We start from the raw sequence: 23,714 nt of genomic DNA on the forward strand, positions 1-23,714 counted from the left end.
AGACAGTTGTACCACAGCCAGGAAGCCAGCCGCCCACTGGTGGAACACTGATGGTATTTTACCTTTGAAAAGAACAATGCTAGCCAAAAACCAACCCTGTAACTGAGTGGACTCCCAGTAACCAAACCAGTCTCACCTAAAACAAAGCAAAGCATTTAACTGTATCACTGTTTGGCATTTAAAAATAACATCCCCTTTCACTGTTCATCTTATAACAAATTAGTATTCTTAATTTATTGGTTGGCGTCAAATAACAATTTGAAGCGCATCGAACAAGAGCAAGTAACCTCTAGGGGTTAAGTTTAATATTATTATATTATTAAATTACATCAACAGTTTGCTCTGTGCATTTTTACAAATTACTAACAGTTATTTGTATGTAGAGTTTCATTGTGAGCGCTTCTCACCGTAGTCAACTCCACAGTTTCCAACAATTCTTCAAGACTTCCAAAACTGAGGTGCTCAGCACTCACCCCATCTTACTGTCACTACATAACTTTAAAAACACTTAGACATTTAACAAGTTCCACAGGCGTTCAACTTTTAATGACTCTTGAAAACAAGTGTACACACTCAGGTCGTGGCCCTCACCTGACTGGTTTCTGCCCCTGCAAGTATTCCCTTTGACATTTATGCACTATAGCCATGGACGCTCAGTTGAGTTGTCACATAGGTGGAGAATAATCTAATAGAATATAGCATATACAAGTTACATACAGACACATACAATATATGTCATGCTGTTTTTTTTTACAGTTAGGTCCATACATTTTTGGAGAATGGCCAGTTTTTAGAGGTTTTGCCTCGGTACATCACTACAGTGGATTTTAAATAAAACAATGGAGATGTGATTGAAGTGAAAAACTTTCAGGTTCAATTCATAGACAGTTAATGCATTGCATTAACTGTTGGCTTGTTATTGAGCTAAATAGTGCGTTCCTTCATTTAATAAATGCACCAGATTATTGATTTGGCCACTCATAAGGTTTTTGCTGTCTCTCTGATCCCCCACACCCACACCCACTAACACTGACATGTCTAAATGCAGTTTCAACACTTGAAACTGCATTTAGATCTTTTCTCTAGATCTTTTGCTGCATAAAAGAAAAACAACAAGGAAGCAGGCCTCACCTGCCCATAAAACTGCTTGTTGGTCAGTTGTCTAATTATTTTTGAGCCTCTGAAAATGGGCAGATATGTATAAAAATGGCCATAATTCCTAAGATAGACTTTTGTTAAGACTTTTGATGTAAAGCTGAAAGACTACACTTCAATAATATCTTAATTGCTATATTTAAAACACGTTGATGGTACACAGGAGCAAGAATACAACAAATGTGCAAAAATGTATAGACATAACTACTTAGGAGTTAGATACATGTAAATTAGTTGGAAGACTTAATTTTTTGTCTTGTTCATGATTTGTTTCCTGATGTAACAGCCACTGACTCTTAATTTTTTTTAAGCTAACACAACTATTCTGAATCAGTTTGATACGGTTTATGCAGGAAGATAAATAATCATGTTAATTGTATTTCTTCTCATTCTCCATTCTCTGGAGTTTACTGTGCAGGCAGAGATTTGTTAACGTTTTTAACGTATTAAATTAGTTATTGCAGTGTGCTCAACGATCAGCTCATTTTCTAATGTAGATCTCAATACATCTTACATTTCTGCATGTTTTACAGTCTGCACAGCACACACATCTCTTACTAACCTATCACTGAGAGTCCTTGAAACACTGATGATTTAGGCTTATGTTATGATTACAAAGTGACATCCGCTGTGTATATTTCCCATGCCAAACACATCTGTAACTGTGCACTTCTAGCTAACCATAAAGAGGCTCTTTCCTGTTTGTCAAATCTATTTTTGCCCATCAGCTCTTTTATGTAATTTTCAGTCTTTTTTGTTCATCCAAGGGAAACTGAACCCCTTTTAGAGCAATGTGATTCAGACTTGCATTTGTATTTCATAAGCTGCATTTGCGGCATCTACTGTTTAGGTGCCAAAAATGGTTTCAGAACGGTATAACATCTTAAAATGTATTTAAAAGGCTAAATTAAGCATGCAGCTGCTTTGTCAAAGAAGCTTTTGTGAGCTGCTCATGTGTGCCCCGTTAAATTCAATTTGCAATTCTGAAGTGAGTGAATTTGCCAGTTCAGTGGTTGAAAAAATACAAAGCACGCTGTTGAAGTATTCCCATTATTCCAAAAACAGTGTACTTGTGTTCTGTACCTCAGTAACTGTCTCTTGATTCCAGTGGAGAGCTGTCAAACAGCCCCTCCTGTTTCAGAACTCCATTCACAAGTTCTTGTCTCCCTCTGCAGGACATCAGCAGAGCTCACCATTTACTTTTAGTTTTCTCTGGTCTCACTAGCTGTCACTGTAATACAAGCTATAAATTGTGCATGTTATGTTTCATCATTTATAGCTGGGATACGCGATATTTATACCAGATTTAATCTTTTTTAAGGTCATTTCCCAATCTGTGTTTCACCTGAGTCAAAGTGAGATTATGATTAAAAGTTGGTCATTTTAAGTTCTGCTAAATGGACATAATCAAAAGCATATTTAATTTAAATAAAACCATAATATTGCCAAAATGCATCATGTCTAATTATGGTCTTTATTTTTTATAGCATTTAAAGTTTTTCACCCACTAAACCTAATACTACGAGGAGCAGTTACTCACCTGAAGCCCAGGACACTGACTCATGTCTGAAAAAATGAGTCTTCAAAGTGTCTGCAAGAGGATAAAGCCACCTTTATTCCACACAACTGTTGCTCAGCAGCTTCCACTGCCATATTTACTCATATTTTAACGCCATATCAATGCACCTAAACGGCCGGCTAATGAAGTAATTAGCCAGTTGTGACTTGGGCATGTTTTAAATCTGGATTAAAGTGTGGCGTTTCATTTGCAGTTAACAAAATATAAATTTTGTGCTCAGTTGAGCTTGATGGCCTTTTTGTGAGGATGATCTCAGAGCGCTTTTTTTTTTTTTTTTTGGAAATAACACAAAAATGAGCTGAATGAAATGCCATGCTCATCATGTATTTCATTCTTAACCGATTTCACACAGTTAATCTGTATGCACTCCAAACTCATTACACCATAGAGTGCTAAAGGGCACATTAGTCATCCAGGCATATCTGTGCGCGAGTGGGCCGCAGACGCCTCATGCAGAGAAGCCCACGTGCTTCTTTTTCACCCATGATGATGATGTCATATCCAGAGACTTCCTGAACACAAGGTTCATTCACACAGCCCTCCTCCCGAAAAAGGGCCGAACACCAAACAAGCTATCTCCATAGCAACTGCAGCCTCGGGGTAGCATGTGAGTCCCCTTCTTGTTGTTATTTGTTATTTGAAGGAGGATTCAAAACTGTGTGTGTACTGTCCTCCCTCACGTGTGCCCGTGTAAATACCGCATGACATTCAAAGAGTCGAGTTCTGGATATTTTCATTCCGTATAAGCTATTAGCAAACATACAGAGTCTCCGATGAATAGGACTACATCTGTCCCTGGCGCAGTACAGGAAGGGAGTAGTTGATGAGTCACTGTCTTCTTTGGGCCTATTAATTTACAATTTTCCTCTCGAAAATGAAGAGACCGTTTTAGCTTATATGCCCAGAATATTTAAGGTTGATCAGAATCTAAATGCATGTTAAATTATTCATTCACTCCATTAATAGGAAAAGTGACACATTTAAACAAACACCATCATAATGTGTGGCGGGATTATTTATTGCTTCATTCAGGAATACAAAAATGGCATCAATAGTTGGTTGTTTTTTTTTTATTAAATTTTAATTTTTTAGAGGCACAAAGGCTCAAACAGATTGATGACAATTCTCATCATAGAAAATTGAATAAGACAGTATTAATAACATTTCCATTACCATAGGATGTAAAATAATAAGACAGACAAAAATATACTATAAAACTACTATAGGTAAGGTTAATGTAAATCCCTTCAGATTACAGATACATGGCAATAAAACAAAGACAACATATGTGTATTCTAAAGAAAAAGAGAGAAAATGATATATGACAACAAATTACTTCTCTTAACGCTTTATTTACTATTTACACAAAAGGGGAAAAAGGTGCTTCATACAAATTACATTCAAGAAATGTCAGATGCACTTGTACTGCACTGGCTCAATGAGAAATATCCTTAAATGATCAATATTAGCTTTACGAATATAACAAAATATAGTTATTTTCTATCAAATAGGTCCACATCAAGTGCTAACTCTTGCGACTCAGGCCTACATTTTACTTTAATGTATTTTTACTGCTTTAGAGTTACATAACTGGCACTTTGTATTTAATGTACTACTGTTCACTCAGAATTACACTTAAACATGTGCTTTTCTATTTAAGGCGAGATATATGAGCACATCGGTAATCCTGACTGTATAGCTATTTTGTGCTTATGTTTTATGGCAATTACAGAAAATAATTTCTATGCTCTTTGCATCTGCAAGCACAATAGTTCTGAATAGACAGGCAATTAGCTCCAAGCATAATGATGGCCATTGTGGATAAATTCAAAATGCAGCTATTCACAAAACAATACACAGTTTAAACTTTGGACATTTTGTTGCTGAGTTGTTATTACAATTTTTAAAAAAAGAACAAAATATCAAATTAAATCAAATGATCTCACTTTAGTTTGCATGAGTGAGACTTAAGTTAGATTGTTAGCTGCAATATTGGGAAATAAAACCTCAACTATTGTGCATGGAAATCATTTAAAAATGAAGCACACGTCCCCATAAAGCTATCTTGGCACCTGGATATAATTGAATATATACTATATGAATAGGAAACGGTGCATTATTCACAAATAATATATAAAAATAATAATAATAAACATTGAAATCCCATTCTGAAAAACAGTGCATATTAGGAGATGTCACAACAGTTCATTTGTATATGCTTAAGGCAGCAGTGTGCGCTTCACAAGAAAACTGCACTTAAAATGAGATGATCAACACGTAAGCTTTGGTCAATCTTTACATGTAAAAAAATACATACAAAAAGACAAAACACGCACTTTGTGCACAAAGGATGGAAAAAATGACCAAAAAACAAAGAACGTTGTACGTGTGATGACTTTACATCGCGACATTAACCTGTTGATGTCGTCTTTTATGATAAGGCAAACCGGTGCGGCTTTATTGTCTGGACATTATGGCTATGCTGTTTGTGGACTTCAACATTTTATGTTTTTTCTCTTTGGTTATAAACAGTGTTTCCACCTGAAAAACATCATGAACAACGTAAGGCACAATTTTCTGCCTTTCCTCAGTGGTGTTATCTGTTGGAAACCTGTCGGGTGTTGATGGCAGACATTACGGGTCAAATGAAATCTTCTGTTTGCCAAATGTTTATGGCAGGAAAACATCCAAAACAAACACAGCAGCCATATTTCTATCACCATGGGTAGCGAAAATAAGGAAGAGAAGGTCTGATTGGTAGTGGAAATGCGTCACCTCGATGGACTGCCCGTTAATGTCTGTCTGTTTGTTTGTCGGCGGGGTGGGGGGTAAGGGTATGTTGTCATTTCCTGCTGGAGTCCCTCCTCTATGTCTGACCTCTGGCCTGAACGCCCGTCAGATCCTTTCTTATGATTTCATTCACTGCAAAGAAAAATAAAGACGGCGATATCAGACACTGACGCGATCAGTTTCACAAAGAAATTTCCAAATGATAAGAAAACAATGCCTTCCTGACAACGTAAAACAGTGACATTGATAACATTCCTATTGGAAATATTCCTCAGTGAGAACATTTACAGTCTGACTGATATCCTGTGAAGGGCGTCGATGGAGGGTAGACAAATGCTGCATTTATATAGAGTAACCTCTAGAGGTAGCAAGCAATTGCTGGTTGTTGCTCAGCCGATTACAAGTGTGTGTAAACACACACCGACAGCAGAGGAAGGGGGTTGAAATGGAAACTTTCATGGTGTCACAGCTCTAAAAATAGGAGCACTGTGTGTGTGGGGGGGGGCATACAACTTGCATTCGAAATAATAATAAATACACACATAATAGGTGCAGTTGTTTATCTCTCTCAGCAGCACAGGTTTGAGTTCATGGAGTTTTGTTTTTATCTGCGGAGTAAAACAGCCAAATAGTAGAGACAAGGAAGTGTAACTACTTGCTGTATAGTCTTACTTAAACTTCCTGCCTGCTTAGGTAGTTCAGCGTTAAGAAGCTAGGAATGATGACTATGTGTAATATGTCACTGCTTCACAAATGCCATGCCGTCTGTGTTGAGGTGTGGTGTTTATCTGGCAGCCTGCTGTGTACACTCTGGCTCTCAGACATTGTAGGCTGGTGCCACTGCTTCCACTATGCCCCGGGGAAGTCATTAGGACGGATGAGTAATAAAAGTATTTCAAAGAGGACCAAAAAAAGCTTCTTGCCTGTGACAAAGCCATTACAGAGCATATTATGCCTGTGATTCTGTAACCATGGTAATAGCCTTCATTTTAGGATTGGCTTATTGAACCGTTAAAATGTGATTATCCAGCTAGCGTAGTTCGTATAGCAGTCTGTCAGGTTTGCAGAGTTTTCTGCTAGAGTTTGTTTTTTTCATTCTTTTTTAAAAGGATGCTTCTGATTCTGTTTGACTTGGTATTCCTCATTAAATACACCTTAGTCAGATGTTTTATTTAGGAAATATGCCTCCTTATTAACAGGGTAAACAAGAAACCCACTACAGTCGTGAGCCAATTAGCTTAGCTTAGGGAATAAAAGCATGCTAACCAGTCACCTAAGCTGTCAGTCATTTTTTTATAAGAACCCAAACAAGGAATAATATGTTTACTTGTGGCATTTATAAGGATACCCAACTTTCACACACATTTTTACCTTTAATTTCATGCCACTCGAATAAAAAACATGCTGGGTTTTTCTGCTCTGAGCGAGTTTTTGGCTTACAGCTGTTTGTAGGAGTCTTTCCTCTGATTTTATTAACTACCTGCAGCTTCGTGCGGTGCTACAGCAGCAGGATCCAGATAGTGAGACATCTGCATTGTTGTGTATTGCACAACAGTCATAATTTTCATGACTTGTTATTCCTAATACACAAAATAGTACGTTGCAATATGTACTTTTTTATGCCATTTACTGTTACTATTAAAGTTGGTATTTCGGTGTCTGTGAAATCAGCAAATCATACATGAACCCAATAAAATGTCATCTATGAATGAAACATTTGAGTTATTATTGTGTTGTGGGAACCGAAGGTTAACATAAGTTGCCTTCTTTCTAACCTTACAGAAAATGACTTGCTCATGCTCATTGGGCTACATATGTAATAATTATCCATTGACAAGAATACAAAAAAGTTGATATATATTAAGCTGCCTCTGTAACTTCACACCCACGAATATGAAATATTCAAATCTGATTTTCTAACCACTGTTAGAAAAAAAACTGTCATCTTGCTTTAGATAAAGATAGATTAACTCACTGCAGCCCAACTGTGTATGTTCTATTTCCATCTTTAATTTACATAGTGTCAAAGCTAAGGGTGCGACTACATTTAAGCTCATGTAAAACAATGTCTGACATTATCTCACCCACACAGCTGCACTTCTGAGCAGGCACAGAGCAAACCGAAGACCACAAAATATATTAGAAGCTAGGAAGAGTCGTGTTATGTTTTTTGGTTTGTTTTTCTGACTCGTTTTTGGTGGAGTGTTGTGTGGTTTTTAGGGGATACAAACTATAATTCTAATTCAAACTTAAAGTACCTTTAACCTTAACCCAGTCTTTGTTTCTTTCTCTCAGCCTCTCCCTTGTCTTCCTTTGTGAAAGAGCAGCTCAGCGCTGAGTGCATTTTTTCAGCCAAAGCAGCTTCTGAGACTTCCAGCACTGCAGGAGTAGCCAAACTGGATGCTCTGCTGTCGTCACAACATCGGCCTCCCTGTTTATTTTAGTCTGTAGTGGAATTCCCTCTGACACCCAATGCCTTAAAGAAACTTTCATCTATCCAGCAGTGCCACAGGATTTTTCCTGAGTATAAAACCAGCTTAGAGAAGGAGCAAGAGTGCCACAGAGGAGCAACATACAGTGGGGCTTTACTGATTCGAATGAAGGGTTGGCACACACTGGCAATTTGAGGCAGGCCTAGGGAACACTCAGACTAGTCTGTTCAATAGGTGAGTGTCTGGCTCCTGAGTTCTATACCAATGAGCTGGACTGTTTACCAACCAAAGGTGGGAAGAGAGGAGAGAGAAAGAGAGGGAGAGAAAGGGGAAACTCTGTACAGTAGCTGACTCAGTTGCCTGCTGTGAGCTGGAATGTGTGCGTTTGTGCATCTGCAAGTATCTGCATGTTCATACAGTATACATGTTTGGACATACAGTATTTTTAATATTTTCATATGACCGAATCTATTTAAATGAAGCTCTTATTTCACTGCAATGACACTGAAGCTAAAAACACATCCACTGAAAAGAGAAAGTGGAGGGATCGGACTGACATCTAACTGCTATTCTAACTACAGTTCTGGTGTGTCAGCACTTAGAGTGACAAGCTTGCATTTTCAACCAAAGCTCACACACACACAGTGAAAAAACCTGCTCGCGAGTGTTATTGTTATTTTTCTTGACGCTGGCATGAAGGGACTGATTTGAATCTGATTTGCATGAAAACATTTTCTCCATAATTCATTTTCTGTTCCTATGAGAGTCCAACTGTCAGATTGAGCCTTAAGTAAAAAAAAAAAAAAAAGAAGATTTTTTTATAGGTGTTAAATCCTTTTTGGTTTAATACATTTTGTTGCACATTAGCATTCAGGAGCAGTTTGCATTAAAATAAATTACTCCCCCCCCCTCACTTGTTACTAAAAACATTTGCATTGCTGTATTCGTACTGCACACAGTGCAGACTGCAGATTTTCAGCACCTGAAAGACAAAACAAACAGAGGTTGTTTTGTCTTTCAGGTGCTGATGCAGCAGTTGGAGACCCAGCATGTCTGTTAGATTCATCCTAGACAGCATGTCTTTTGTCCCGTCTTCCTTCTCTCACCCGAACCAGTCACGGCAGCCGCCCCTCCCTGAGCCTGGTTCTGCTGGAGCTTTCTACCTGTTAAAAGGGAGTTTTTCCTTCCCACTGTCACCAAAGTGCTTGATCATAGGGGGTCATATGATTGCTGGGTTTTTCTCTGTATGTATTATTGTAGGGTCTACCTTACAATATAAAGGGCCATGATTTGGCACTGTATAAATAAAACTGAATTGAATAGACCTTTGTCGCCCCCACCCCTTTTTCCTCTTTTTCTATTCCTCTGCCACCTTCTCCTTACTTTAGCCAACCTGGCCTTCCCCCCATGTCTGCTCCAGCATAATACCCACTCTGATATTAATGCAAATAATAAAATAAAATAAATAAACAGAGTCTATAGTGCTCCTTTTGGCAAAGAAAATGTGTTTGGCACAACGAAGCATTCAGACCATGATTCTGCTTGCTAAAAATGTCGGACTGGACAGGTTTAAAAAAAACAAAAAACAATTCGCATTACCGTATTCGTATTACACACAGTGCAGACTGCAGATTTTAAAGCTGTATTGTAGCATAATCGCATCTGGAAGGGCGCGATTGAGTCTTTAAGTCTTTCAAATGAGATGTAAGTGAGCTGAGACTAATGCACGTCCACCAGGCTGTTGCTATGTGCTTTATCTTTCCTGCGCTGATCTCTACCTGCTGGAACAATTTCACCTGCTCCACTGCCTCCAGGCTTTATTCCACACCCACCAAATCTGTCACTTTCAGCCTTTGTACGCTGTGCCAGTTGTTCTATTTTTGCTCTGACAAACTATATGATATGTAGTAACTGATGGGGGTGATTCTTGACCTTTGCGGTTCATAACAAGGCAGGCTCTGACAGGCATCTTTCACCAAGTTGACTAGATAATGTAAATAAATACCAGTCAACAGAAGAACGGTCACGTCTGAATACCAGCAGAGGGCACGGGAACTTTTCGAAGGGCATAAAAATTCAAGCATGGGAGAAATTAGAAGCCACACTTTGTAAGAGAGCAAATAGCAGGTTTTCATTCAACACTCGTCTCTGGAGTTGACACACTTTAAAGTCCCACTGAGATGTGACAGTTACGGACCACAACAGTGTGACGATACCAGGATGTGGCATCACCTCTTTTTCAAAAATGACTATAGACTTTAACACATGGCTTGATGAGTAATGTTGACAATCTCACTTAGGTAAAAAAGTGTTTTATAGCCCTAACATAAATGAGTGTTATGCGGTCAGGATCAAACTTCAGCAACCTTCCACTCAAACTGGAAGGGATTTTTTCTGCCTCACCTATCTTCTCACCCCCTAAAAATGTTTTGACTCTTGGGTAATCCCCCCTCTTTTTCTCACTAAATAGCAATGATGGCATGCGTAGGTGGCCTGTCATCTGTTGGGAGTGATAAGACAATGGCAGAGCAATTGAGCTACAAATGCTACATAAGGTTAATAAGGTTTTTACATTCAGGAATGGTGTGAACTTATAGAACTGGCATTGTCATATTGAAAATTATAAAATCAGTTGACGCTCAGATTAATAAAAGACAGTTTTTAATCCCAGGAACTGCAAGTAGTTTTCATGAGATAAAGGGTTAAAGTTAAACTCAAGCAGGGGCACCTGGGGAAAATGACTGACCGTCATCAGCTTTTGATGATGGGAGGATGAAAGAGGGCCCCAGTTTGACCATTTCTCTAACTCCTTGTTAATTCACCAGCTCACAGCCCTGTTGCTGTTTACTGTGGAGGAAAATCCTGCAAGTTCCATCCAAAAAACACAAATTCCATTGCTAGCCTTTTTTCTTCGTTTCATTTTTTCCATTGAAGCACGCACATGTGCAAACACACACAGCTCCTTCCCTTTTCCTGCGAACTACCCTCCACCCTCCTGCTATCTTACAGGGATCAGGCGGGATCTCTGGAGGACAGCAGCTGCAAATAGGAATTTCTTGTGCCAGATTGGCAGAATCCCGTGGTTGGAAAAAACCTAAACCTCTGGTGGGCTCCCCGACAGAATTGAGGGGCATAGGGCCAAGGAGAAATCCTGGCCAACTATAACAAACAAAAAGGCTTTCCCCAGTTCTCCCAGGCAGCACGTTCCACTGTTTGACAATGGTTGCCATGGAAGTTGTTTTTCACTTCATAACAGTGTCAACATGTCCGGGCGGTCAGCACAGTGACACTTTTTTCTCCCTCTCGCCCTGTCTTTAATGCATGAAAAAGCTCATTTCCTGATGTTTGCCAGTGCCAGATGAACCCCTACGACCAGCAGAATGAGCATTTTTGAATGGAGCAGAGCATTGACGAGCAAAGTCTAACTTTAAAAACCACCCGGCTGACAAAAACCAAAGGTAAGAAAAATACGGCACCGCGTTCAGAGCTGCTGGTTTTATTTTAAAAGATTGGAGGTTTGGAGAAATTCTAAGGAAGAGGTATAACCTCATGCCTGCTGCTGGATGTGGCCTGACATTAATTTTGTCAGAGGGTAGTGGGGTTGACAAGCACAAGTATAAACATATGACTCACAATCCCTGTTATTTCCACCTTGAATGGAACATAACTGCACCTCCCGGCAAGGATTGTTTTAACAGTGCGAGTTTGTTCTGCTGGCTTTGTTCAGAGGAATACTGTAGCACACAGACTGGATCAGGATATGTGAAAAGGAGATACTGTAAATATCCTTGAATTGTTCTTGGGAAAAGTTATATCTTTGTTAGTGGATCTTATCAAATCAGAACTGCACCTATCGATCACATTGTCTGGCCCTGAATCTGGAGACTCAGACACAAGCTGCAATTGACCACTCACACTGAGTATAAAAGCAATAACTTACACTCACCATCATCTAGGTAGGCCTGGTCCAAATTCTCTTCCTTGACAGTCACTCGTCTCTGTCCATCTGCCGAAGCGTCCATCTGCCCCGTCCCAGCTGGAGTTCTGCCTTTCTGCTGCTGAATCACGGTGGGGTAGTGCTGCGGGTGGGTTACTGCTACCTGGGGGGGTGTGGGTGAATGGGTGGCAGCTGCCTGTGGGGAATAGCTATCGCAGTATATGATCTGCTGGTCGTCAGGTTGAGGCCCAGTAAGGGGTTGAGGTTCACCTGCTCGGATCAGGTGGTGGTTGGTGGGAGAGAACTGGATGATAGAGGGGTGTTGACCTGCATTGATTGGCCCCACAGACTGAGCCGGGGAGCCCGTGTGGACCAGGACCGATCTGTGGGGGTCAGGCATCATCCCTCCGGTCTGCCACATAGCAGGGCTGCCACTCAGACTCTTGCCTCCACGTGAGTACACGATGGCCGGGCTCTGCTGCTGGAAACGTGCATCCTGGTTTGGAAGGCTGGAGCTGAGGCGCTGGCAGGGAGCCATGCCAGAGACCAGGCCATTGTCTGGGTGGAGAATGCCACGTGGGCTATGGTAGTAGGAATGAGGAGATAAGCCCAAGATTTGAGGCATGGCAAAGCCCATGCGCTCTGCTTCATACTCATCTATAGGCTCCGTCTTAATGGATGGAGCTGAGGAGGGAAAAAAATGAGTAAGATGGCTGTGAACAATACCACGAAAATCATTTAAATATAATTCTTTAAAAGCAGTATGTGAAAAAAGCATACCAAAAAGAGGCTGAGCAGCATTCTTACATGCCAGTGGTGTGTAGGTGAAATGCTGAGGCTGGCTGCGCTTTCTTTTGCCATTGATGACATAGAAGTTTACTTTGACAGGATGGCAGACAGATGCATCCCGGTAGGGCGGCACCTCCACAAACAGCATACTCTACAAGACAATGCTCTATTATGTACTGAAAGTGATTCATTTATTTGAACTAATGGGTAGATATCCAGAATTTAAGTGTCATGTTTAATACATACAGGTTGGCTTTTGTCTTTATCCACCGTTGCTTCCATTTCCCAGATTTGCTGCCCATCTAGAAAGAAGGAAAGAGAAAGCGAAAACCTAATTACACTTAAGAACATGTGGTAATTAATTCTACAGGGTAAGTGAGGTCGATTGCTTCCAGATGTACTTGACAACGTGCAAATTTGGAAACCGGTGAAACTAAAACGATTGAGAAATTAATTTTCTTTCTTTTTCAAGTGTATTTTTGCTTATTTTATTTCACCAATTCAAACGTAGGGACGTGCATTACTAGACAAATCTACTGTATGTCCCCACGAGTCCCATTTGAGTTACAGTTCATGTCGACAGAAAAGGCATCTTTGTGCTTGGAGATGATATCACTTTTGAAACCACTTCCTCTTACCCCACAACGCACGCCCAACAATAGAGGATCGGTAGGTTTACCCCAAACACACATACAGCCTTCCATTGTTCGGAAAGACATGTGACTTTTGAACGTCCTGAGCCGACTAAATAGTAACGTAACAAGGTGAAACACCTTGGATTATATCTATGGCGGTAAAGGTTTACGTTATCTCACACTTCATCAGATTTAAATGCAGCTGTCATTTATGTGCAAAAGTTGAAAACAACATGTGCCTGCGAACGTAAACTCCACATGCCCCAACACATGACAGGACATGTGCTGCAGCGAGTTCTGTTTGGAGTGCAGTTGGGAAACCCTCTGTCAGATTGTGAATTAATAACACATGGCTAAAATGAGTCAGCAGGAGAAAAGGGGGGATTCCACACATGTTGACAACTTTTTTTCTTAGCTTTCTTTTTATGATCAACTTTCTCCACTGCTACAAAACGTGACCATTTCTGCTTTCTTGGCATTTCTATTTGTTTGCATTTTGTTGCAATTCTACTCCAAGGGATACCCCTGACTGCGTGTACTTTTGGAGATAATTGCATGTGGAGGGGGGGGGGAAAGGGGGCAAGGAATGGAGCTGGAAACAGAGAAAGAAAATTTACTTGGACAGAGAAGCTTTCCTTCTCTCCGTACAGCTTTCCCTGTCCAAGCACAGGAGTCAGGGGAGCTCCAGCCAATAGCAGCTGAGGGATTCAGAGGGATTTCACAGCCTCACTGATCCAGAACTTTGTGTCATACACAAACTCTTCAAAACATCGGCAACCCCTCTTTGTAAGATTTCTTTTTCCATCTCTGTATTACTATCCATTGCTGTTGTTTCATAACACAGCAGCAGGGAACCCCAAAGAAGAAGAAGGAGGAGGAGAGGAGGGGAAGCACCTGCGATGTGCATGTCCAAGTTTTATTTTAGGTAGCCTGTAGATTTAAAAATACAGCATTGATGCCATTTAATCAAAATAAGGGAAACCCAGAACAACAGAACTTCTGACCTTTGACCTAAGACAAGAACCATAAAAGCTCCCAATCATAGTACAAATGCTTCAGTCTGGCGTAAAAATGTCAGAAGGCAAGAAAAATTACTGCACTTCCTCGCTGCTAAAAATAAATCCTTTTGTTCCGTCCATTTGTTTCAACAAATAAAACAAACTTTTATGTGACACCATTGATCAAATAACGAGAGGCCCGTGTGACTGATAAGACATGAAGGTGAGGGAGAAAAGGTCAAAAGGAAGTCAGGCAGCAGCGTTATCCTTCAGATCATGCAAATAATTCACGCAGATTCATCTATTAAATGAAAGCGAAGACACGTAACAGCTATGACCTCGTGCACAGACACGGCCAATTATGACTCATTAGTTGTCGTTCGTGTCGTGTTGTTACTGTCACACAATGTTGTGCAACAGTGGAATTGACAAATCGACAAACACCACAAAGATTTTATGAATTCAGTCACTGATTTGGTTTGAAAGCAAAGCATGTTTTTGGAATGCCGCTTACCCTGTGTTTTCTCCATAAAAATGACCTTGGAATCGGAGCTGAAGTTCTGCCCAGTCAGGATCATCTGCTGGCCACCCAGAACAGAGCAGCTGTCCATGTCCTGCTTCTCGACCATGGGAAGCTCGTGAGCTGAACGCTGAGCTGCAGGGAAACACAAAAGGGTGGCGTGTAACATTTACTGCCTTTCTACTGGTGTCACTTTCTCCAGTGTGTGGATTTTCTGTTTTTCTTTGTTTTTGTGAACATCTTTGCTTTCTATGCTGTTACTTGGACGCTATGCAGCAGGTATTGGCAGTTTTCCCCAGCTCTGACATATCACAGACTACATAACCAATTTTTAGTCATAGCCCAATACTGCAGAAAAGAAAAAAAAGCATGTAACAGATGATCTGAAAGTTCACTATTGATTTCTCACAAATGCAAAACAACTCATTACCAAGAAGTGACAGTGTTTGGCACTAAACATTTGATGCTGAGTCATTCAACAATCTCACCCAGTGCTTTCGGTTTTAATCAGCCGAAGCTTAAAATCAGTCAAATCACAACCTGCAAGAGCAAAGGGGAGTTGTTGCTGTCTCAGCCCATTTACAATCAAGTACCGTACAGACACAAAGAACAAAATAAAACTAACACCGAAAAGAATGATGCAACCTTTAAAAACTGTAAATGTGCTGTGCAGTCAAATCATTCAATCGGACAAATATTTCCAGTTGATTGAAATATGAGAACCGAATTGAACGTTTAGATGAGGCCGATACAAAAATGCATACAATACTCAAACGTGCAGAAAGAAATACACCTGCTTAACTGGAAATGGACATGTTATGTAATATGTATATGTTAAAGGGAAACAGATAATATTCCCGTAGCCATCAGCTTTGTATTCATTTATTCATCTTTTTTTTAAAAAACAAGACAGTTCCTCACTGGTGCCCTATTGTCATCAGTTCAGCCGTATCTCCTGTTCAGCTGAATCTCCACATTTACTGATGGGAACTGAGCTACTGACAAACACGCCGCTGACCTTTAAATCGGCCGGTTCAACCTACTACACTGCAAAAGGGTAGAACAAAGAGGATGACACAAGCAGGTGCCTCATCTCCTCAAACACCCCATCACTGACCCTCTGCTTAACAATACGCCTGACAGATGCAGCACAGGTGTTACTGTGCGCTGCTTTACGCTCGATTGGTTTTCACATACAATGATTTTTCAGAAATTCACCTTTAAAAAAAAAAAAAAAAAAAAAGAGGTAGTAACTGTTGTTTCTCCCTATCTGTGATCCGCGAGCAGATGGAAAAAATACTTACAACATAATATTGTATTCTGCATCATGACTTTTTACAATGGCAGGAGCATATTGCACGCAGATGGTGCAACACTTGACCAGGGTGTTGATTAAAGCCAGATAAAGGCCCTTCTTGTTTGAGTTTTGATTACACCAGGTGCTTTAATAACACTGTGTACACATTCGCTGATGTACCCAAACACAGACTTTACTACTGTGCACATACAAACAGGTACACAGACACTGTCACATGCTGTGCCCACCAACTGGATGGAAGCCCTGGTAGCATAAAGAGGTCTTTCATACTATCAGGCAAGCTCCAAACTCATTTGAATGTGGGTTCTTTTTTCATGTTTGTTTTGTATGAAGTTTTGTTAACTCTTGAAAAGCAGTTTGACCTCAATGGGAAGCGCACATGCTGAAATTCAAAAAGCTCATGGTCTATCAGGATGATATTAGTAGTTACAATAACGCAAAAATAAAACATATTGTTAAATGAAATTGTGTGCAGCTACTTACAGCACTCAATGGGATGTGAGGCCACCTGGAGAGAGACGTGCTGTCCTCCGGGCTGAGGTATGTGCACGCGAAACACAAGTCGGACTCTGGTGTTTTTCCGACCGACGTCCGTCTCGCCCTTCCTCAGCTCGATGTCGGCGTTCCTGAGCTTCAGGATCCCAGCACAGTCGATGCTGCGACGAGAACGAAATGTTCAGAACTTTAATATTTAAAACATTAGACTGCGAAAAGACAGATCTGGGGTTTAAAAGTGGACACTATGCTTATCTCACATTGCTTTCATGTTGTTCTTTGGCTCCAGCGGGATCTCGAGGACTTTGGTGCCGTTGATAATCTTTTCGAAGCTGGTGGTCGTAACTGTTTTGCCAGTGATGCGGTGGACTTGGTAAAAGGCATGAGGCTTGAGGATGCGCTCGTCAGCTGTACCGATAAAAATCTGCAGGCCAAGAGGCTCCTTGCCTCTATAGCCATGTAACTGTAAACGAAGAAATAGCACTCAGTCATTTTCTTTTCTTTTTTTAACTTAAAGCATCCTCTGGAAAGCAAGGAAGCAGAGATACAGTACGAAGGAAATATTTCAGTCACGTTTAACTGGTTGTGCTTCTCCATAACCGCTTTCTCTAACTCTGCATTTCCAGATGTTGCCCCCCCCCCCTCCAGTGATGGCAAATCTGTGTCAGACCCACGTGCAAACACATGAGTCTTTTTTCTGCAGCCTTGAACGGAAGCCAGCAGAGAGCTCAAATCCTACGGCCTTGTACTTGTTCTTTCCGATGGGATGAAGGATTAAGCGGGGATTCTATCTTTTAAAGTTTAGCTGAAATGACAAGTACCATATTGATTAAACCGTGAAGATGAAAAGACCGAGATGCTACTTTTAACCTGTGACTGCCTCCTAAGGAAACCTGCAAAAACCACAAAGCATCAACTTGCATCTAAATGCTGTTTTTATGCAAACTATGTAGTGCATAACCTTTATCATAGAGCACAACCATGAATTGGATTGTGGGTAATGGAAAAAAAAAGGCTCGGGTCCCTCTGCCATTAGCCTGCAACACGCAAAGTTAATTTAAAGTTGTTTCGAAACATAATTTCCATTCAAAAGAGCTCCGTTTAACTGCGGTCAGGGAAAAAAAAATCAACTTGTTTGAAGAAATTATCATCTCAGTGGATGCAACTGTCAGGCTTGACAGCAGCTGCTCAGTGTGAACAGAAGCTATGGCAACATGAATGAGCATGCTCCCCTCCAAACAGAAGGAAGCTGACTGCAAACACTCAAAAGGCCATGTGAGCAGCCGGCCAGTTGTCATGGCATTGGCAGGACCCGTGAGTCATGACAGAGCGCAGTGTAGGAAAAGTAAAGTGGAGGGCAAGAAGCTTAGAGAGAGGCAAAGAGAAGAAGAGAAGGAGGGAGGGGGGACACAGAGAGTGAAAGAAGGGCAGAGGAAGGGAAAGAGGAGGTGAAGGAGTGCAACCGTGGCTAGCCAGGCCTGACCATCTGATTGGCCGGGAAAAGCAGGCAGAACTGACCTCAGGGTGAGGCCTTTGGGGATGGGCATAAAATGGAAAAGAAGCATTAGAAGCTTAATTTCCACAAAGTCCCCACAGTCACAGACAAACACAGCAGTGAAATGTTGCCACAGTAACACAAAGAAAAGGAAGTTGTATCTATTTATGGACCCCAGCTGTAACTGTGTCAAGGCTAATTTTAAAGTGGATATTTGAATCTTATTTTGTGACTAGAGAAAAACTAAAATATTAGTATTTTTCATATTCGTCTGCAATCATTATAACCACAGGCCGTATTCAGTTTCTACACATAGGGGCTGAACGCTTCGATACTTCAACGCAGCTAACGCAAGAACCACACAGTCAAAACCTCTTACACGGAGTGCAAGAGGAAGTCAGAACAGCATGAGAACAAATATGTACATGTGGTTAAAACCATACGGCGAAGGTGCACTATTGCAGACTATTTTAAGCTTTAACACCAAAAAGAAAAGAAAAAAATCTGAGTGTTAGAGTTGATGAGTGACCCGAGGGTTGTCCTGAGTGTGCACCCTGGTTTCAATGCGTCATTTTTCTGGGGTTACAGCAGCTATTTCAATTTGTTTTAGAAAGTGAAAAAAAATGGAGAGGTGCCATGACAGTAGCCACAATAACTAACACAGACTCATTTTCATACAGATGACCCCGGGCAACAATACCACCACTACCGCCGAGTGTATAATGAGTAGGAAATACTATTACACGCAAGCCCTCCCACCAGGGTTGCCTGAGGCTCTCGAGCTGGACGGCTAATTTAAAGCGGAACTGTTACTAGTTTCCTTATTCCTTACTTTGCTGCTGTGTATACTGTCACAGCAGTGGACGATAACAGAATTCAGACTGCTCTAGAAACTGTTCTAGGCACTTTTTTCTGTGCTCGGTTCTGTATGATGTCAGTTAAACGGACACCTGTAATACAACGATTTGAGGCACACAGCTCTGTATGTGAACACAGAATCTCCACCCGTGTTCAAACCTCCTGTTTACAAGGGCCAGCCAATCGGAAGAAAGTTGGCAGACCAGTATAAGAAAAATAAGGATTAGGTTTAGCTGTGAATCATTAGACTACTGAAGTAGAGCCCAAAATATGGGAATGGAAATAACTATGAATGTGCACTTTTATGAATAACCCTGACAACATGACTTCATATGGTTATTCACCAAAGTAAAAAAACAGATTTATTCATATTTACTGATTTAGTACTTAAAAATAAATCATAGGCTTAAGAATTTTACTTAATTTTTTATAGTGATGCTTTTGGCCATACCTGCACAACAGGATGTCCTCCCGTGGGGGCTTTGACTGCACCCCTGCTTCCTTCTGTTTCATAGTGAGCTCTGTGATGTGGTTTAGGCTGCACATCAATGTGCAGTTCATACTGGTCGGTGCGACGAGGAATCGGCCACTCCAGCGGTGGGAGAGAAGCCACAGGGATGCTGCAAAATATTAATTATTCATAAAATTATAGAATTATTGCATAAATAAACACACATGGAGAGTGGGAGCTTATCGGAGTGAAGCCTCACTTCATGGCCAATTTACCTGCAGAGGCTGGAAACCAAAGGCTTGGGCCAGACTGAAGGAATAACAAAGAAAGGCTCTGCAGCAGGTTTGGTCTTTATGTCCTGATCACAGGACACCATGTAGTTCCCATCACCATGATTCTCTGGATACAGAGTGTAAACCTGGTTGGATGTCTTCACTATTTTAGTGGGAACCAGGTTTGGATGATTGGTGCCAAAACCATTCATGGCATCAGTAAGGCTGGTGTGTGTATAGTGGGCGCCTATGTTGTGATCTTCATGGCCGTTATTGGGGGAAGGACTGCGGGACCGGTGCCCAGGGATTAATCCTGGGTTTCTGTACATGTCGTAGGTGCGTTTTCCCTGTGGGGAGGTGGAGCGAGAGCCTGGTCTTGGTGAGGGAGAACGGGGTCCGAGGCCGTCGTCACCTAGGCTGGTGTGAGGAGAGGTGCCTGGGGAGGTGCGAGGGGAGCCAGTGTGGATGTTCTGCAATCGAGGGCAGAGATCTCCAGGGTTCTGCGCACTGCTTGGGGAGACGCAAGGTGACGCCCAGGGAGAATAGTTCTCAGAGTGCCAGCTGGTGGAGGAATTGCTGCTGGCAGGACTCAGGCACTGGGGCTCACGGTAGGCAAGGTTTTCATGGCCCGGGACAGTAAGGGTAGGTCTGGGGCTAATGTTTAGATGGTGGTTCTGCAGAGAGTCCCGACCATGACTGTAGTGCTCACGTGAGGGGGTGATTTCAATGCGAGGGCTCAAGGCTGCAGGTCGGGTACTGTCCAGGTAGTTTCTGGCTTCCTGGTTCTCGTATCCTGTGAGAACTTCGATGTGCTCACTGTAGGCGGGGCTGCACGACTTGATACCATAGGGTGAGGTCTCCTCCAAGGGGTAAGCCTGCTCAGATTCAGGACTGAGGACTTTTGGGGGTCCAAGGTTGGAGTCATCTGCAGGGAACAAAATGTTTACATTTATTACAATGCACACATTTGAAAGAGAAACGGGCATATGTTTGTTTTTAAAGAAAAGCTCATGTTTTTCTTTACCAATATCACTCAATGAATGAATGAATCTTAATCAAAGACGTGTTTCTTTTCAAAAACAACACAGGTTATTTTTAGCTCAAATACATTTATCAGCTGAAATATTGACTTTTTTTTCCACATGGCGAGGCGTCAGAATCCTCATTGCGAAGTCAACTTTACTTCCTCATTTTTCATTTCATTCACATTAAGCAACTTTAAAGGCCTCGCTAGTGGTCAACACAGCAGAGAAAGAGAAAGGCAAGCCAACTCAGAGTGCCAAAAAGAAAAGTCTCGGACAAACCTTGGTGCCCCCCTGCAAAGTCACTGCACGGCGGCTCATATTCAAACAGGTACTCAAACTGCAAATCCTCATCGGGGCAGCTGACTCGACTGAGCTCTTCCACCAAATCTTTTTCGTCGTAAAAGGAGGTCATCTGTCTATTTTCTTCCTAACTACTCCTCTGAGTTCACACGAAGCGGCAGGGACGTGGACGGCGAATTGCGGTGTAGATGTGGATTTGGGGAACCTGTTGTCAATTCATGCATCGGTGAGCAGCAGAAGGTGAAGCGCACACGTTTCCTGTTCAGTTCGCCGCGGTTATTTTCGTACGGAGGCGGGTCTATTTACACACTAAATACAAACTCTTTATGTTCATCCCCGAGAGTCCGATCACGCCTTCTCTCTATGCTGATGCGTCAAACAACAAAAAGCGCAAGTGCAGTTTGGACGTGAATTAACTGCTCAGATCAAACAGAATACTGATTTGACGGGCTACACAGCCTGTTGCTGCCCCCGGGTGTTTGACATGGTGACATAGCAGGGTGCCGACTATGTTCGACACCTGTCAAGCTGAGTTACCATTAAAACGCGGTTGTGCATCGCTTTTGCGTGGACTTAGATTAAAGAGGATAGATGGCTGAAAATAGAAACGTTTATTTTATCTGATGCATTATCTCGTCAAACAATAAACCCTGTCCCGGACTGGATTTCGTAGTGACGTACTGTTTTATTGTCACTGAAAACCCACGGGTTCTCCTGAGGGTATCCCCGGATTTACGCACGACGCAGCACACATACCAGGGCGTTCCTTACACCGGTAGCATGTGCTCTGTCAGCAAAAAGCTAAACAACGGCAGTAAACTTTAATTTTTCTGATCTCGTTGGTGGTGTTATATAGAAATCACAACTTTATTAAATCGTTGATTATAGGCTTATTTGTTTAAATCCTTAATGAAGACGGAAAGCGTGTATCCCTATCAGAGAAGACTGATGAGAAAATCAATCTCTGCATGAGCCTATCAGTCTTTGCTACGTTGCATTTGGTAGACTTGTGCAGAGTGCCCTTCTTTCTCCCGATCAGCATCGTGCAATCCAACAAGTAATTCTCAATGGCAATCAAAACTTTGTAGGCGACCGTGATTTCAAAAGCACGCGCTGTATGCTGATTTAAAGCGCCAAACATCAACATCCCAGCTGTCTCCGAAATGTTAGACAGACAGCCGACAAATGACTGCAGCATTTCAGGCATGAACACACTAGTTAACACTAGTCTATAAATTAAAAATCAAATGGGTTGATTACCAGATAATCACAACACTTCAGCAGTACCTTGATCCATCGACCTCATGGTGTGGTACTGTGCCAGCCTCCAAGTCTCTCTGAACATCTGGATACAAAAAACTGGAAACAGGAATGTAAAAAAAAAGAAAAAAGAAAGAAATATCTGGAAAAACTAGTGTCCTCTAATAACCATAGCAGAAGAAACTCTCTTCGGTTAAAATGCTGAAAGCGGAGTAAAACAGGAAAGAAAAACTCTGTAGACGTTCAAGTTAAGGCTGCGACACGGCAGCTGTGCGCAAACTCCTTTTCTGTTCAAAAACATGCGGCCGCATCAGCAGTGGCTCTGGTATGAAGCCCCTCTTCCTAGAGCTCTATAAGGATTACTTGAGTATCGAGAGCGGCTTCCTTCCCCGCTCTGGGTGTTTATAATGGTCCAATGCTGTAAAATAACGGGATTCCCTCAGTGTTTCCTCCTGTTTGTGCGGCTTTGCCATGGAAACCTGGAGCTGGTCCATGTCGGAGACTCAGGGCTTTCCTGCAAAGCCCCACACTCAGGAATCCATGACGTCTCCAGCTCCTGCGCCAAGGCATTTCTGCGGTTCTCTCAGACAGTAGCACACAAGAACCTCATTGTGGGTATGAAGAAATTACTGTAGGACATTGTAGGAAAGAGAGAGAAAAATGAAAAATAGCTCTGAAGTCTAATCACAGGCTACGCTACGTGAAATTTACTTAACATAGTTCACCCTACTCATTCTTCTACAGTTCAGTTTGAACTATGAGAGACCAGGCAGTAGTAAGATGTAGCTTTTTGGAGCAAAAACTAAATCCTTTTTTAGGCTATGGCTAATTTTGAACATGGAATATGGAGAATTCCATTGCTTCCATTGTGGGAAGACGTTACTACCCATTTCCATTTTAAAATGGAAATCTGCTGCATCTTCTAATACTTGGCTGGAAAAAATCTGAACAAGACCAGGACATAGCGTGTCCCCAACAGACCTGTAGACACATTTATAATTCATATAGAAGTTATATAACCCAGCATCTGAGGAGAGGAAGAATAATGCTATTTTGGATTTAACTGAGCTAAAGATTTGTTATGTATGAAGGTTTCTGCCAGACATCTAAATCACAGGCTCACTTCTTCATTCCAAGAAACTTCATTTACTGCATTGTGGAGGGAGATCACCTGAGGTCACAAAGACATGGGACTTTACATTGTAGACTTCATCTTTTTACTCCCAGACGTGATCTTTTTGGAATAAATCACAAAATAATGAATAGGAATGATATTTCACACAGCACAATTTTTCTCGTCTCATAAAACTTAAAATCGCACTCTTGGGAATTCAGGAGGGGGGGTGGCTCATCTATCTACCTGCTGAGGTTTCCAGCTTCTGAACAAATACTGACAGAAAACTTC

At 41.5% G+C, this 23,714-nt stretch overlaps 1 protein-coding gene across 4 annotated transcripts; it reads right to left on the reverse strand.

Annotated features, from left to right (window-relative positions):
* Positions 1–3,731: 3,731 nt before the first annotated feature.
* Positions 3,732–22,976, reverse strand: nfatc2a (nuclear factor of activated T cells 2a). Of its 4 annotated transcripts, none has more exons than XM_005918808.2 (10): positions 22,337–22,976; positions 19,728–20,649; positions 19,453–19,621; positions 16,909–17,111; positions 16,637–16,809; positions 14,830–14,970; positions 12,929–12,984; positions 12,674–12,833; positions 11,897–12,577; positions 3,732–5,656 (listed from the first exon to the last, which is right to left on the reverse strand). In XM_005918808.2, exons 1-10 carry the CDS (start codon positions 22,392–22,394, stop codon positions 5,601–5,603), a joined length of 2,619 nt encoding a protein of 872 aa, XP_005918870.1. In that variant the 5' UTR covers positions 22,395–22,976; the 3' UTR covers positions 3,732–5,600. The 4 variants fall into 4 exon arrangements, with proteins under 4 accessions (XP_005918870.1, XP_005918869.1, XP_005918867.1 ...); XM_005918807.3 differs by having other exon boundaries at positions 12,701–12,833; positions 21,029–22,976; XM_005918805.3 differs by having other exon boundaries at positions 21,029–22,975.
* Between the last annotated feature and the right edge of the window lie 738 nt (positions 22,977–23,714).

Source organism: Haplochromis burtoni, unplaced genomic scaffold (assembly GCF_018398535.1).
Source record: "Haplochromis burtoni strain Fernald_Lab_line unplaced genomic scaffold, NCSU_Asbu1 Contig_31, whole genome shotgun sequence".
Classification (NCBI taxonomy): domain Eukaryota; kingdom Metazoa; phylum Chordata; class Actinopteri; order Cichliformes; family Cichlidae; genus Haplochromis; species Haplochromis burtoni.